Below are 15,106 nucleotides of genomic sequence, written 5' to 3' on the forward strand. Positions count from 1 at the left end.
CCCCTTTCTTGGATGTAACCTCCCTCAGTTATCAGAACTTAAGGAAAAATTCCTCCTAAACATCTTAACTTTATCTTCTGCTCTGCCAGCACCCTGCCAGTTCCCCTCAAAATCTGCCTCTGGACAGTTCCCAAGTGGCTGCCCCCAGTGGTCCAACCTCACAGACTGTTTCAACTAGGCCTGTGCTTTCCTAGCTCCGGACGGTCCCACATAGCCTGGACAGCAGTGAAATAGCCATCTATCTCTGGACTTGGCTAGCATCCCAGCTTTCTCAGGTCCCCTAAAGATGCTGACACCCCCAAGAAGACAGGAAGCAGTCTAGAGAACACAACACCTCCTTTCCCACCTCACCAGCTACCCCTTCTTAATTCCTCATCTTTTTATAATAAACAAAAGGGAGGAGTGTTAGCATTTCAGCATCTACACTGGCCTGCTCTCAGGGACCTAGCAGGACACAGCAGCAGCAGCTGCCAAGATGTGACTCTAGCTACCTCAGCCACTTCGTAGAGCACTGCCCCTATGTGCATGTACTATGTTCCTTTATGAAATGCAAACCCTTCTCCTCTCTCTCTCTCTCTCTCTCTCTCTCTCTCTCTCTCTCTCTCTCTCTCACTCAGAGGCTGCCTCTGAACCTCCCCCCAATAAACTTCCCACTTGAGCTCTGTTACATGGTGTGACTTCGTGGTGCCCCTTGGCTCCAACCTGCTAAGGTCGCCTTCTACCGTTAAACTATCACAATTTCCCTTACTGTCTAGATTTTCCGCTTGTACTGACCTGATACATTTCACAGCCACTTAGGTATTGATTACCTTTCTTTCCCTGTAGAGTGTAAATTCCCTGAAGGCTGTTTGTTCTCGGAGACACCCACAGAATTTATGACAGTGCTTGGCACAGGGTAGATGCCCGGTATCTAGACAGTGAGTAAATGAATGAATCTTTCTGGAAAGATCCCCTCAGAGACAAACAAAAACAAACAACAACAACAACAACAACAACAAAAAACAGGCTTCTGGTTGGCAGAGAGCTTCTCCTGCCCATTAGTGTTGGTCAACTTGAAACAAACCAGAGTCTGGGGAGAGGAATCCTCAATTGGGGAATTGCCTCCATCCGATTGGCTTGAAGGCATGTCTGTGGGTGGTTCTGGGTTAAGAAAGTTGGGGAGCAAGCCAGTAAGCAGGGTTCCTCTGTGGTCTCTGCTTTAGTTCCTGCATTCCTGTCTTGACTTCCTTTCCTGGCTTCACTCACTGATGGACTGTGACCTATAAGCCAAACAAACCCTTTCTTCCCCAAGTTGCTTTTGGTCAGTGTTTTATCATGGCAACAGGAAGTGAACCGAGACAGCCCCACATAGCCATACATGATAACAGAAAACAACAGGTAGGTGAGAACTGGCCTGGCCAGCAAACAGTTTCGCAAATAAAAAAAGAAGTCTGGCTTAGTTTATAAACATGCTGCAGTTTTTATTTAGTCAGCAGTAGGTGAAAAGTAAACGTAGTGAAGCCGGTAACCGGAAGCAGCACATTCTGCGCATGTTCGTCAGCCACTCGGCAGCCTCGGGAAAGGGCGCCTACTCTTCACTTATGACTTTGGTGTGGACCTCTCGGCTCTTCACCCGCAGCTTGTTGACCTGGGACTCGGCAATGTCGGCCCGCTCCTCAGCCTCCTCCAGCTCATGCTGGAGCTTGCGGAACTTGGCCAGGTTGGTGTTGGATTGTTCCTCCTGAGCACAGACAAGAGTTCAGGCAGTTAGACGCTGGGGACGCTGGGGGTCTCTCTGTACGAGTTACCAGGCTGTCTACAATTGTATTCCCCTGTCATGCGCTGTCGATCTGACCTCCAGCCTCAACCCAATTTGTACCTGTAGTGACAATTTTGACTTGAAGCAAGGAAAGGGGAAATTGTTTTCAGGTGGAAGAGACCAGCCTTTTGTCAAATCTGCTTACCACCTCCCTCCTTTTTGAAAAGATTTCTTTTAATTTTACTTTATGTGTGTAGGTTTTTGGCCTGCATGTATGTCTGTGCAACATATTCATGCAGTGCCCAGGGAGACTGGAAAAAGACATGGGAATGCAGTTACCGATGGTTATGAGCCACGATGTGGATGCTGGGAATTGAATCTGGGTTATAGGAGAGAGCAGCAATGCTCTTAACAACTGAGTGTCTCTCCAGCCCCTTGCTTCCCTTTTTCTGATGTATCTCTTGGGTGGGAAGGAAGAAGGGACCCAGGTACCCTCAAAGAACGCAGTAAGGAAATGTTAACAAATAACTTTGGAAATCCCACTAAACCTTGTTTTCCCCTGCATTTAAGACTAATAGAGAAGGGAAAACGTGGGACTAAGATAGAAGTTGCCTCTTTTGTGTGGCTGTTAATATTTCTGCCCTTTCTTCCTTCCTCTCACACATATCTGGAAGAATGGGGCGGGCACAACAGGGAAAGTGCAGCTGGCGAATCTTCCTGCATCGTTTCTTTGCTGTGTGGTACTGCCGAACCCAGGGCCTCACACTGCTGCTAGCTGTACCTCTAGATCTTCCATCACGTTCTCCCAGTTGTTGGGATGGATACAGGGAGGAAAGCCTTACCTATACAGTGAGTCAGTCAACAAGTCAGTTGGTGTGTGTGTGTGTGTGTGTGTGTGTGTGTGTGTGTGTGTGTGTAGGGGTGGGGATCCATTTTTCACTTTTGGGAACATTTGATTTTGATATGTTGGGAGACAGAAATTGTTCATCCTGGCGTTAGTGATTCTGTTGTGTGTATTGCTATCAGTTAAGGTTGGATATTTGGAGCTTTCTCTTCCCCCAGCCCTTCTGCCTAACAATCAACATCTCCTCTTGAGGCTTAGTCTACCATTAGCATAGGAGTGTGTGCATTTATATTTGTAAGATCGCAGCCCCCAGAAAACACATGAATGGCAGATTCTTACAGTGTGCCCTCCTTCCTCACCAAAGGGCTTTTTGCTTTTTTTTTTTTTTTTAACACATTTTCTCCCTGAACAGAAGTTTGCTTTGTTCTGTGAAACCTCAAAGACACTTACGGCCTCCTCAGCTTGTCTCTTGTAGGATTTCACCTTTGCCTGTAACTTATCCACCAAGTCCTGCAGCCTGAGCACATTCTTGCGGTCCTCCTCCGTCTGAAAGTTTGATTTAAAAAAAAAAAAAAGATGTACTTTCATTCCCAAGAACTAGTCTACCACCAGTGCCAAAATAAGTTGCTGATACGCTGGAAGGGCACCTGGGGGTGAGCTTGATCAGCCTGTGCCGTAGTCACACTTGGTAAACGTGCGCCAGCCTCTGTACTATACAAGTCTACGCACCTTGTCCAACCCCCGTCCAAGCTATTCTGGGTGAGGCCACACTAGGACTGACATCTAGCCTGCTTTGTTTAATGCCTATATTCTTTTCTCTCTTATGCTGCTTTTTCTCCCTTCCTTTCTTCTCTTCCTCCTTTCTTCCTCTCCTCTCCTTCCTCCGACCTTCCTTCCCCTTACTGCGGATCGAGCCTGTGTGAACTACGCATAGTCTACCACTGACCTGCATGCCCTCTTCTGTGTTGTCTGGTAAAGGCCTCCCTCACCACCCTAGCTTGATGTATGCCTATGATTAGCAACTCTCTCTTTATCCTGACGTGTATGGAGTTAACATGCACGTCTGCGAGTGCCACCCAAGCAGTCGCCGGGGTTTTCCTTTCCCCTCAGGCACGAAATCTGCGCATTCTGGAGAGCATTGCTCTCACCTGGTAGGTGAGCTCCTTTACTCTTCTCTCGTGTTTCCGGAGCCCCTTCACAGCCTCGGCGTTACGTTTCTGTTCATTCTCAACCTCTCCTTCAAGTTCACGAACCTGTAATCAAGAGAAAGATGTAGCTCCACCCTTCCAGTCAGTGGTGGGGAATGTTAATTCCCTAGGGTCTACTGCAGGTATGGCCAGGGTCTTCCTGACCCCACAACAAGAAGACTGTATCCCCCTGCCCTTCCCAGATTTAGGGTTAAAGGCACCCACCCTGGCCTCCAGTTTCTGGATCTGCTTCTTGCCGCCCTTCAGCGCCAGCTGCTCAGCCTCGTCTAGACGGTGCTGCAGGTCCTTCACCGTCTGCTCCAGGTTCTTCTTCATCCGCTCCAGGTGGGCGCTGGTGTCCTGCTCCTTCTTCAGCTCCTCCGCCATCATGGCAGCCTGAAAAGCCAATAAATCAAGAAAATAGTGAGCCCAGTGGTGGCAGGCGGCACAAGTGTGTGGAGAACACGCGTAAGGCCCTCACATCAGTGATGGCTTTCTTGGCCTTCTCTTCTGCGTTGCGTGACTCTTGGATCACTTCCTCCACTTCACTCTGGAGCTGTGAAACATCGTTTTCCAGCTTCTTTTTGGTGTTGATGAGGCTTGTGTTCTGTGGGGGGAAAATGGAAATGTATAAGATTTTCAGGTTTCCCACTTGGGATTTACAAATGTTCTATTTTTGTCTAACTCAGGAAACCCAATGCCAACATTTACTACTGGGAATTATTCTGTTTGATGCAAACTCGTAATCATTTGCATAGTTGAAACCTCCTTTCCGGTACTCAGTCCTTTCCTGCCTATCTGCCTTATATAGGAGGACCTCTGAAGTTTTAGGAGCGCCTGTATTGACAGAATATGACAGCACATGCTTGTAATCCCAGAAGTCTGGAGGCTAAGGCACATGAGTTTAGGGCTAGCCTGTGTTATATGTGAATGCCCATAAGAGTTGTCACCTGTTACTTGTTCTTTCTTTTATTTTATTTATAGTATTCTCTGTCTAAAGGTTTGTTTTTTTTAATGTGTGTGTGTGTGAGTACATGGCACTGGAAGTCTCTCAAAAGAATTGTGTATGTGTGTGTATATAAATGTATGTGGGGGGTGGGGACAAGGGAGAGTTTGTCCTTTGGGGGGGATTCTGAATTTGTATTATGAAAACATCTTCTTAAAATCCCAACCCAGTATTCTCGAAGGGGACTCTTTGGAAATACTGGAGTGTGGATATTTTAGTATCCCAGAGATCCTACCAGGGTTGCTACTACATTTAATGCCTGAGCAAGAAGGGAGGCTAAGTGCTCTGTGAGGCCTGGGAACAGTAAGCACTGAGCAGCTGAACTCCACCGTGCCACCGACAAGTGTTTCATGAAGTGTGTTTCAGTTTGGAGTCAAAGGCATGTTTACTCAACCTTATTCTTCCTGGTTTCAAATAACCCCCAAAGCCTAACCTTATTTCTAAATTCACAAACACTTTTGGGTGAAAAATCTGGAAGAGAAATAGGAATGCTCAACAAAGTCACCTGTCACCTTGTCGTAACTATGGTGGTTTAGATGCGGGCCCGTCCTTGGTTTTACGGTTTTACGTACGTGCTTGCTCTCTAGACTCCTGACTTAGCGGTGCCCCTTCCTTTGGCTCACCTGGGTGTGGAGGAGCTGCACGCGCTCACTGGTATCCAGCAGCTCCTGCTCTGCAATCTTCCTGCCCCTCTCTGTCTGCTCCAGCGTGGCCCGCAGCTCCTCCATCTCAGCCTGCAGCAGGTTGGCTCTGCGCTCCACAATCGCCAGCTGCTCCTTCAGGTCCTCCTGGCCGCGGAGAGCATCATCGAGGTGCAGCTGAGTGTCCTGTAAGTTAAAAAAAAGAATACTTTGTTCTGAAGAGGAGATGGATACCTAGGAAATGAGCTACAGCAGTGTACTGGTGCTAGGAACAGGAGGTCACTTGCCTGTCATTTGTGTGATCTGAAGCATGATGGTGGCCTTTGTTTAGTGTGTGAGCACATCATCAAGGGACAGATTCTTGCTGTGTCTCTGCCTTTACCTTGTTGTCTGTCACATGCACGCCACTATTCTTTATCATTTATAGAGCATTTTCTACAAGCTCCACATCATGCATGATAGCTGTCCTCTCACTGGATCCTTACTGCCATCCTTGCCGTGGGAAACGTACTCTTACTATGTAGAAGTAACAGGGCCCAGAGGTGAAATAACTTGCCTGAACTCAGAGAATGGAAAAACTAAGGTTCATCCTCAGGCCTATTTTGTGGAAAGCCTGGGTATTTTCTCTCTTGTCATTTCTTCATCTTTTGGCTTCTGTTTGTTCTTCTACATATACTTTCTGGAAACTGTTACGTTTTAAACACTGTCATTTGGCTTCTTTGGTGCATTCAGCTGTATAATTTGGCAAGTGGGGGAGTGGCTATGAGAGCCAGTGTCAACTGTCCACTTGACGGACTCTAGAATGACCTGGGAGAAGACAATGGACATGCCACAGGGGGACTGCTGATTATCACGACTATGGTAATTGATATAAGAAGCCCGACTGTAACTGTGGGCAGGATCTCTGTGAGCAGGGGATCTTGGACTGAATAAAATGGGGAAAGCCAGCCAAGTGCTAGTTTGAGTTCATTTCTCTCTGTTCTGATGGTGGGTGCAGTGTGACCAGCTGCTCCACCTTCCCCCTGCCTTGACTTCCCTGCCGTGGTGGACTGGGCGGATGACCTGCGAGCTGGAATAAACACTCCTTTAAGCTGCTCTTTGCCAGGGTGTTTTTATCACGGCAGTAGGGAAAGTAGTTAAAAAGGATGGCTTAATTGTGAGAACGGCAGACAGGTGTGTTCTTTGACTCATCTGAGAGGCCAATGGATGTCTACCTTCAGCATGCCTTGGGTGTTCCTGTAGTTCCTCAAGCTCTCAGCAGCCAAGCGGTTGGCGTGGTTCAGCTGGATTTCCATCTCATTCAGATCTCCCTCCATCTTCTTCTTGACTCTCAGAGCATCGTTCCTGCTCCTGATCTCCGCGTCCAGCGTGCTCTGCATGGTCTCCACGACTCTAATGTGGTTTCTCTTCAGCTGGTCGATCTCCTCGTCCTTCTCGGCAATCTTCCTGTCGATCTCAGACTTGACTTGGTTCAGCTCCAGCTGGATACGCAAGATCTTTCCCTCTTCATGCTCTAGAGATGCCTTAAGGACGTAGAGATCAGTCAGCACCGAGAGGAAGAGAACTCCTTGGTTTCTACTATGAGTTTATGAGGCACGCTACTATTGCTGTCATCTTGTTGAACTTTAAAGTTAAAGTAATTGTCCTAAGAACCTATGAGGTGAATCACTTTTTGTTTATCCTGTTATAGATTATATCAGTCTGCTCTGTAAGAAAGATACTGTGCACTATCTAAAGATTCATGATGGTACTAATAGAATTATCTGATTAATTTTACATGTAGTATACATAATGTTTTGTAAACTACAGTCTTCATGTGTGCAATACTAATCTGGCATAGAAACTATTGGTTTCAAAATTCTTTTATTCCTGATTATATAGTACATACTCGTACAATGTGGGGACAATGTATAAAAACAGTTTCCTATTGTCCCTCACAAAGAAGCAACTATTTTAATGTGGTACATTTTTTATACTCATGTTTTTAGACAGGCTCTCTTGCTGTGTGGTTCAGGCTGGCCTTGACCTCATTTATGATCCTTCTGATTCACCTCTTTCTATTTATTTTCTATCTAATCGAAGTTGTATATGCAAATATGTCTTGCATATATATTAAAAGCAAATATTTTTGTCTATCAAAGATCTTTCCCCATATTAATCATACTTTTTGGCTTTTTTCCACTTATTTATTTGATAAATAATTAGAGAGAGAGAGAGAGAGAGAGAGAGAAGAGAGAGAGAGAGAGAGAGAGAGAGAGAGAGAGAGAGAGAGAAGAGAGAGAGAACTCAAAGGTCAGGGATAAATCTGTGAGAGTTGCTCCTCTCCTTCTACCCTGTAGGTGTAGGTTGTGGAGATTGAACAGAGGATATAATGTTTGGTGGAAAGTCCTGTAGCCCACTGAGCATCTTTGTCTCAAAGTTTTGCCCCGTTCTTTTCTTTCTTTTGAGATAGAGTTATAGAGTTTCTCTGTGTAACAGCTCTGGGTTTCCTGGAACTTGCTATGTAGACCAGGCTAACCTCGAATTTAAAGAAATCCTCCTGCCTCTGCCTCCCGAGTGCTGGTGTTAAAGGCGTGTGCCACCACCACCAAGCCAAGTTTTATCTCTTTTAAGACTAGTTTCTTGCCAGGTGATTGTGGTGCACACCTTTAATCTCAACACTTGGGAGGCAGAGGCATGTGGGTCTCTGTGAGTCCAAGCCCAGCCTGGTCTACAGAGTGAGTTCTAGGATAGCTAGGGCTGTTACACAGAGAAACCCTGTCTTACAAAACAAAGAGATTAGTTCCTTGTGGTAAATTTTAAGAAACTCAATTGATGGGTTTTTTTTGCGTTTTTCTCAAATTTATTTTTATTTTATTTATGTGCATACATGTTTATGTGGGTGTGTGTCATGTGTGTGCAGGAGCTCTGAATGGCCAGGAGATGGTGTCTGATCCCCTGGGGCTGAAGTTACAGGTGGTTGTGAACCACAGATGTGGGTCCTGGCAACTGTACTCACGTCCTCTGGGAGAGCAGTAAGAGCTCTCACCAGCTGAGACACGGCTCTAGCCCCAGTGTTGGCATTGCTAACCACTTAATTGTCCTGTGCACAAAGGTTCCATACTTTAATTGTCTCTGCTCTGCAGTAATGTATTCAGCTCATGGTGCCATTACTCAGCTTGATACTTTTGCTAGTGTTTGTCTTTGATCCCCACCCCCCATGACCATAGTGACATGTACCTCTGCTTCCTCTAAGGCAGCCTGGATCTCACATTTCTCTTGTTCCACTTGTTTCTTTATTTTCTCCAGCTCATGTATGTGCTTCCCTCCCTCTGCGATCTGCTCAGTGAGGTCAGAAATCTCCTCTGAGGAAGAACAGATGAGAGGAAGAGGTGGGAATGGTGGCAACAGGAGAGGGTCCAGCCAGGGCTAAGGAGGATGAGGAAGGTGGGCAACACGGGAGGGTCCAGCCAGGGCTAAGGAGGATGTGGAAGGTGGGCAACATGAAAGGGTCCAGCCTGGGCTAAGGAGGATGGGGAAGGTTGGGACTCACGTTGCAGATTCTTGTTTTCTCTCTTCAGAGTCTCAAGGTGATCCAGAGACTCCTCGTAGGCGTTCTTCACCTTGAACAGCTCTGTGCTGAGAGACCGGGACTCCTTCTGGGAGGACTCCAGCTCAGCCTGAGTTTCCTCATACTTCTGTCTCCATTCAGCTAGAACCTAAAAAAACCCACAGATTATCAGCTGGCACAGGGAGAAAGAAGACCACATAAAGTTTTTGTACAGTTTAAGTAGGCTAGACCACCTTGTCGAAGTTCCTCTGCTTCTTGTCCAGGGCAGCACAGGCTGCGTTGGTCCTCTCCACATCCAGCATGAGGTCCTCCACCTCATTCTGCAGTCGCTGCTTCGTCTTCTCCAGAGAAGCACACTTGGCGTTCACGGCTTCCACGTGCTCCTCAGCCGCCTGCAGACGCTGAGCCAGCTTCTTCCTGAGAAGTTAGCCAGACTGTCAAGACCTGGCCAGAGCCAGGAACAAAGTGATAACGGCTGTGACTCTTTCTCGCTGTCCTGTCCTATACTGGCAAAACATGTCTGCTTTTCAAAGCAGTAGTCACCAGGCTTGTGTTCTGCAGTAACAAACTGAAGAGTGTCAAGGTGGCAGCTCTTTGGACTCGGTGAAGTCCAAATTTGGAATCTTGGAATGTTACTGGATTTCCAGAGGTTGCTGTCAGTGTGAGGTGCCTTAATATGCTCAGTGACTTGGAACATATAGGAATTCTGACTGGGGATGACTGTGAAAACGATTACCTAGTATAATATTGTGGATTGGTTTATACAGCCCGTCTTAAGTCAAAAAGAAATTGAAGCTAACTAGATACTCTTATTGGGCAAAAATATACCAAATATGTCTGTTTTCTTAGACTTTCTGATACCTTTCATGACCCCTGCCCCCAGAAAACAGCTAATTTGTTTAAACCATGTATGTTAGGACAGTTTAACTGGAGAACACAGTTGAAAGATAATTTGGACAATTTATTCAGCAGAAGCAAAGGCGACTTTGACTTTCAATTGAGTGTTCTATATTTTTTCTTTATACCCAGTGGTGTGCCAAGGCCACATCCGTAAGACACAGAAAACCCATTTAAACTTGACACCCCAGAAGATGCAATTGAAGGTGTCCTCTGTCTACTAAAACTAAAACCATATCTTATTTAGACCAACCCTCAACACTTTGTACAGTTTAGGGAACTTGATTGTGCATTTTAAGAGGAATTTCTGTTCACTCAGAGCTTAAGAAGATGACTGCTGGAATCAGAACATCTGGTTGCAGTATTAGCTGTTCCTCTATTAATAAGTCTATTTAGAAAAACAGCGACAGCGACCTAACACTGCTATGCTGTGCTGTGCTATGCTATGCTATGCTATGCTATGCTGTGAGCGGCTGAATGTGAAGCACTTGACACAGGAACAGAGACAACTAGGAGAGGCAAAACTGGCTTTTGCTCCAGCTCCTGAGTTGAAATGCATATGATTAGAGGAAACTGGACTCCATAAATGTTAGCTACTGATATTTTCACATCATCATCAGCAAGACCACCATCACTTCTCGTGGGAGTTGCTGAGTTAAGCAGTGCCGGAGACCATATTTGTTCTCTTAAATTCGTGTCACGTACTTGGCCTCCTCCAGCTCCTCCGTGCGCTGGATGGCGTCCGTCTCATATTTGGTCCTCCACTGGGCCACCTCGCTGTTGGCCTTGGACATGGCCCTCTGCAGCTCAGCTTTGCCTTCCTGCTCTTCCTCATACTGTTCCCGCAGCAGGTCACAGTCGTGGCGGGAGGACTGCAGAGCGTGGGCCAGCGCGTTCTTGGCCTGCCGAAGGGATAGTCCAGTGATTTCAGTTCATCTATCCTGTGATACTTATGTACCTCAAGTAAAATAGGACTGGGCATTCTCACATTTGGTTCGTCAAGATCTATGGTAAAACTCACCTTGGTTTCTTCCTCAAGCTGACGCTTCAGCTCCTCAATCTGCTGAGTAAATGCCTGCTTGCTTCTTGAGAGTTGAGAGACTAAGGCGTCTTTCTCATCTAACTGTCGGGAATACTCACCTAACAACAGTAAAAGGGGAGAACTCAGGGTATAGCAATAAGCGGTGTGTTGGTGTATGCAATTTTTATTCATTTTAAAATACTGTTATAGAAATGGAAAATAACAAAAACTTAAAGTCAAAGTGCAGATTTGCAGACAGGATTGCCACAGGCACAGAGCAAACCTGTCTACTTAGTTTTGCTTCCTCACACCTTTGTAGCCTGCCTTGAAAAATTCTGATAGTTTGCTGATTTCCCTCTAAAAGTGAGAGTTTTGCTAGATAGGAAGAATCCCATTCGTGCAGTGCAGGTTGTGCGGAGCCTGACAAGGTGTCCCTACCTGCTTCTGTCTGTAGGCGCCCTCTCTGGGAGGTCAACTCGTTGATCAGCCGTTGCTGTTCTTCCTCCTTGCTCTTCAGCTCACTCACCTGGTCCTCCAGGGTGCGGCACATCTTCTCAAGGTTGCCCTATGGATCACGTGACAAGGAAGAATCAAAACTGAATACAGGCAGGGAAAGAAAAGATAAACCCTGATTTCTAAAGTATTAAGATATTTTAATATTAAAAGAATGAAATATATTTTTAAGAATATGTGAGCTGCGAGTAGAAAGTTACGAAGTGGGTGCTTTGGCATATGCCAGAATTCAACATACCTGTTACATTTATTATTGGAAATCACCCATATAGCCAATGATGTGGATTTCAAAGTCATCTTAGTGGGGATATAGCCAGTACTTTTAGAAAACTAACTTCAGGAATATATTAGGACAGAAAATATTCGAATAAATGGGACAAAATGCCTGAGAACCACATTCGATGCCAAGAACAATGGGTGCTGTTTTTCTGGCTCATGGCCCTCATCTAGAGATGGCATTCAGTACCTTGGCTTTGGCGACTGTCTCTGCATTACTGCTAAGATCGTCAATCTCCATCTTCAGCTCGCTCTTCTCCTTCTCCAGCTTCTGCTTGACCCGCTGCAGGTTGTCAATCTGCTCCCCAAGCTCCGCCATACTGTCCGCGTGCTTCTTCCGAAGGGCTGCTGATGTGGCTTCATGCTGCAGGGTGGCCTCCTCCAGGTCCCTGCGAAGCTTCTGGAACTCAGCCTCTCTCTTCTTGTTCATCTCGATCTGGGCAGAAGTGGCTCCGCCAGCTTCTTCCAGCCTCTCGCTGATCTCCTCCAGTTCCCGGGAGAGGTCAGAGCGCTGCTTCTCTGCTTTGGCCCTGGAGGCTCTCTCTGCCTCGATTTCCTCCTCCAGCTCCTCAATGCGGGCCTGGAAATCAAACAAGTACACTAACCCATCTCAAATTCATATCAGTTTTAGTGTTTGGGGGTATGTTAAGAAAAAAAAAAGAAAAAAAACCCAGAAAGATGAGGGACTGGGCAGGGTTGTCCAGGCCTTTTATCCCAGAACTCAGGATGCTAAAACAGAATTGTTAGTTTGAGATCAACCTGGACCGGATCTCAAAATACCTAAAAAAAATCAAATAAAAAAAGTGAGACAATTCACCTGCAGCTCCTTGATCTTCTTCTGCAGCTGGGTTTCTACGGCTTGCTCATCTTCGATTTTGCTCAACAGATTGCTGATTTCAAACTCCTTCCTTTAGACAGAATAGCAGACATATTAATATGTGAATTATTTGAAAGATGGCATCACATAGAATTCCTTCTGGAGCCCCTACTTTTTAAGCTTCTCATCTAGTTGCTGTTTGTCATTTTCTATGTCCATTGTAGATTCTTGGGCTAGCTTGAGGTCCCCCTCCAGCTTCCTCTTCGCTCTTTCTAGGTCCATCCGAAGCTTCTTTTCCTGCTCCAGTGACCCTTCAAGCTGATGGAAAAGAGAACTCTGCTAAAACTGTAATGCATTTAAAGAAATATTTCAAAAGGCCATTTAAAACATGCTTACATCATCCACTTGCTGTTCAAGCTTGGTTTTGGCTTTGGTCAGGGTGTTGACTTTGTCTTCCTCTGCCTGCAGGTCATCCAGGGTCTGCTGGTGGGCCTCTTGGAGGGCCTTCTTCTCCTTGGTCAGCTTGGCGATATTTTCATCCAGGCCCGCCATCTCCTCCGTGAGGTTTTTCACCTTAGGGAGTTAGAAAGAAATAGTCTCAACAAAAAGGCAGCCCAGTTGCTCGGGAGAAGCTCCATGTGGTGCAACCACTAGTGCTCACACCTTGTTCTCTGTGGCGTGCTTCTCCTTCTCCACCTTGGCCAGGGTCAGCTCAAGGTCGTCGATGTCTTTCTTCAGCTCTGAGCACTCGTCCTCCAGCTTCCTCTTCTTGGCCGTCAGCTCGGCGTTGATCTCCTCCTCGTCCTCGGCTCTCTCGGTCACCTCTTTGATTTTGGCCTCCAGCTGGATTTTGTTTTTGATCAGTTGTTCACACCTTTCCTCGGCATCGGCCAAGCTGTCTGCTTCCTGTGGATTCAAGACACTTAGACGTCTGTTTCTTGTTTTGAAACTTACTTTTATTTTTGCACAAAGTATTTAGTGTTCATCTGAATTCTGTTGAATTTCTCAGCACAAATATAAAAGCACCTTTAATTGACTATTTTATCTGACTTAGAAACATGTAACTAATTAAAAAGTGAAACTGGGTGTTTCGAAGCAAAGGAGTATACACAGTGATCGGGCCCGAGAAGGTATGGCTGTAGAACTGTGTCTAGAAGAAGAGACAGGTTTGCAGACAGGGAAGTAAGTCTGGATTCTTGTCTCCAAACATCCTCAAGTGTTGTCTTGGGAAAGTTGCTTTCCCTCCTAGTTTATCATATATAAAAAAGGAGGTTATGATCAATCATTTCTGAGAGCTCTTTAGTTGTTATAGTCAAAGATGTTGATTTAGTGGCATTGGTTAGTTTTGGTGTCAATCATTTTTATCAAAGTATTAGTTGTCAAATAGAATTGAAAGCCAATATAAGTAAAAAGTAAATTAAATACATTTCAATTCATTCAATTCATTCCACCTTTTCAATTCATTCAAACATTTATGATGGTCCATAACAATACTATAATGGCTTGAAGCTTCCATTTCTATTTAAAGGATGACCTATTAGCCTCAAAATAAATTTCAGAATCTATAAGGACAAGTAATTCTGAGAAACAATATCACCCCATAAAATTCTACAAGTAACTGATTAAAGAACTCAAAAATTCAGCCAGGAATTTCTGAGATTACTCTGCCTTGGGCCTTTCTCTACCTCCTTCAGTGGTTGTTCCATCTCAGTGTTTTAAGCCACTGAGGCCGAAGATGTCTCAGGTTCTTGCTTTTCTCTTTTATAGTGATAGGCTCAGTGCATAATTAGTCTTACTGGTCCACCAGGAAAAGGGACAGAGAGGATCTGGTCCTAAGCATCTGGAAAACCATCCTTCTCGCAATGTCTTCCTAACACCGTTGGGCTTGTTGACCAAGGAAATGGGAGGTTATGTCTGGCTTAAGTGCTGTTGCTAAACTCACTCCCCACCGTGGCTACAACTTCTTTCTGGACTCATCACCAGTGGCATAAAGAGACTCCATACTAATGCAAGAGTTGGGGAGGATGCCCTGCACTGCCTTCCAGGGTAGTTCAAATCTAGCAGATACAAGTATGTATATTTATTGAGTTAAATCTCTAGGGTTAGGAAAGGAGGGATGACTTATTATCTTGACTCCTTCTTTATTCACTTTTTAAGACAGAGTCTCTCTATAGAACCCTTGCTGTCCTAGAACTCACTATGTAGGCCTACTGGTCTTAAGCTCACAGAGATGCGCCTGTCTCTGCCTCTCGAGTGCTGTTTATCTTAACTTATAAGATGATCTTAAGCACTTGGGGTTTTTTTGTTTTGTTGTTTGTTTTGTTTGAGACAGGGATTCTTGTAGTTTGGCACCTGTCCTGGGACTCACTCTGTAGACCAGGCTGGTCTCGAATTCACAGTGATTTTCTTGACTCTGCCTCCCGAGGGCTGGGATTAAAGGCGTGCGCCACCATCCCCCAGTAGACCAGGCTGGTCTTGAATTCACAGAGGTTCTCTTGACTCTGCCTCCCGAGGGCTGGCATTAAAGGCATGCCCCACCATCCCGCAGTCAGCACTTGGATTTCTTATTTCTATCCTGGCAGATTTTTTTGTTGTTTTGTTTGCTTGCTTTGCTTT

The 15,106-nt window shown here is 45.6% G+C and overlaps 1 protein-coding gene across 1 annotated transcript in view; it reads right to left on the bottom strand.

Annotated features, from left to right (window-relative positions):
* Positions 1 to 1,437: 1,437 nt before the first annotated feature.
* Positions 1,438 to 15,106, bottom strand: part of LOC142860628 (myosin-8) — a 29,914-nt gene continuing 16,245 nt past the window's right edge. The window contains exons 21-38 of the mRNA XM_075992117.1: positions 13,154 to 13,396; positions 12,887 to 13,063; positions 12,663 to 12,808; positions 12,491 to 12,581; positions 11,864 to 12,253; positions 11,323 to 11,449; positions 10,885 to 11,003; positions 10,569 to 10,765; positions 9,200 to 9,383; positions 8,949 to 9,114; positions 8,636 to 8,760; positions 6,631 to 6,939; positions 5,399 to 5,602; positions 4,251 to 4,376; positions 3,995 to 4,165; positions 3,731 to 3,835; positions 3,033 to 3,128; positions 1,438 to 1,720 (exon numbers count right to left, since the gene is read on the bottom strand). Of these exons, the coding sequence (XP_075848232.1) occupies positions 1,568 to 1,720; positions 3,033 to 3,128; positions 3,731 to 3,835; positions 3,995 to 4,165; positions 4,251 to 4,376; positions 5,399 to 5,602; positions 6,631 to 6,939; positions 8,636 to 8,760; positions 8,949 to 9,114; positions 9,200 to 9,383; positions 10,569 to 10,765; positions 10,885 to 11,003; positions 11,323 to 11,449; positions 11,864 to 12,253; positions 12,491 to 12,581; positions 12,663 to 12,808; positions 12,887 to 13,063; positions 13,154 to 13,396 (3,129 nt within the window). The 3' untranslated portion in view covers positions 1,438 to 1,567. The remainder of the gene's footprint in view (positions 1,721 to 3,032; positions 3,129 to 3,730; positions 3,836 to 3,994; positions 4,166 to 4,250; positions 4,377 to 5,398; positions 5,603 to 6,630; positions 6,940 to 8,635; positions 8,761 to 8,948; positions 9,115 to 9,199; positions 9,384 to 10,568; positions 10,766 to 10,884; positions 11,004 to 11,322; positions 11,450 to 11,863; positions 12,254 to 12,490; positions 12,582 to 12,662; positions 12,809 to 12,886; positions 13,064 to 13,153; positions 13,397 to 15,106) is intronic.

This window comes from Microtus pennsylvanicus, chromosome 11, assembly GCF_037038515.1.
Source record: "Microtus pennsylvanicus isolate mMicPen1 chromosome 11, mMicPen1.hap1, whole genome shotgun sequence".
Taxonomy (NCBI): Eukaryota; Metazoa; Chordata; class Mammalia; order Rodentia; family Cricetidae; genus Microtus; species Microtus pennsylvanicus.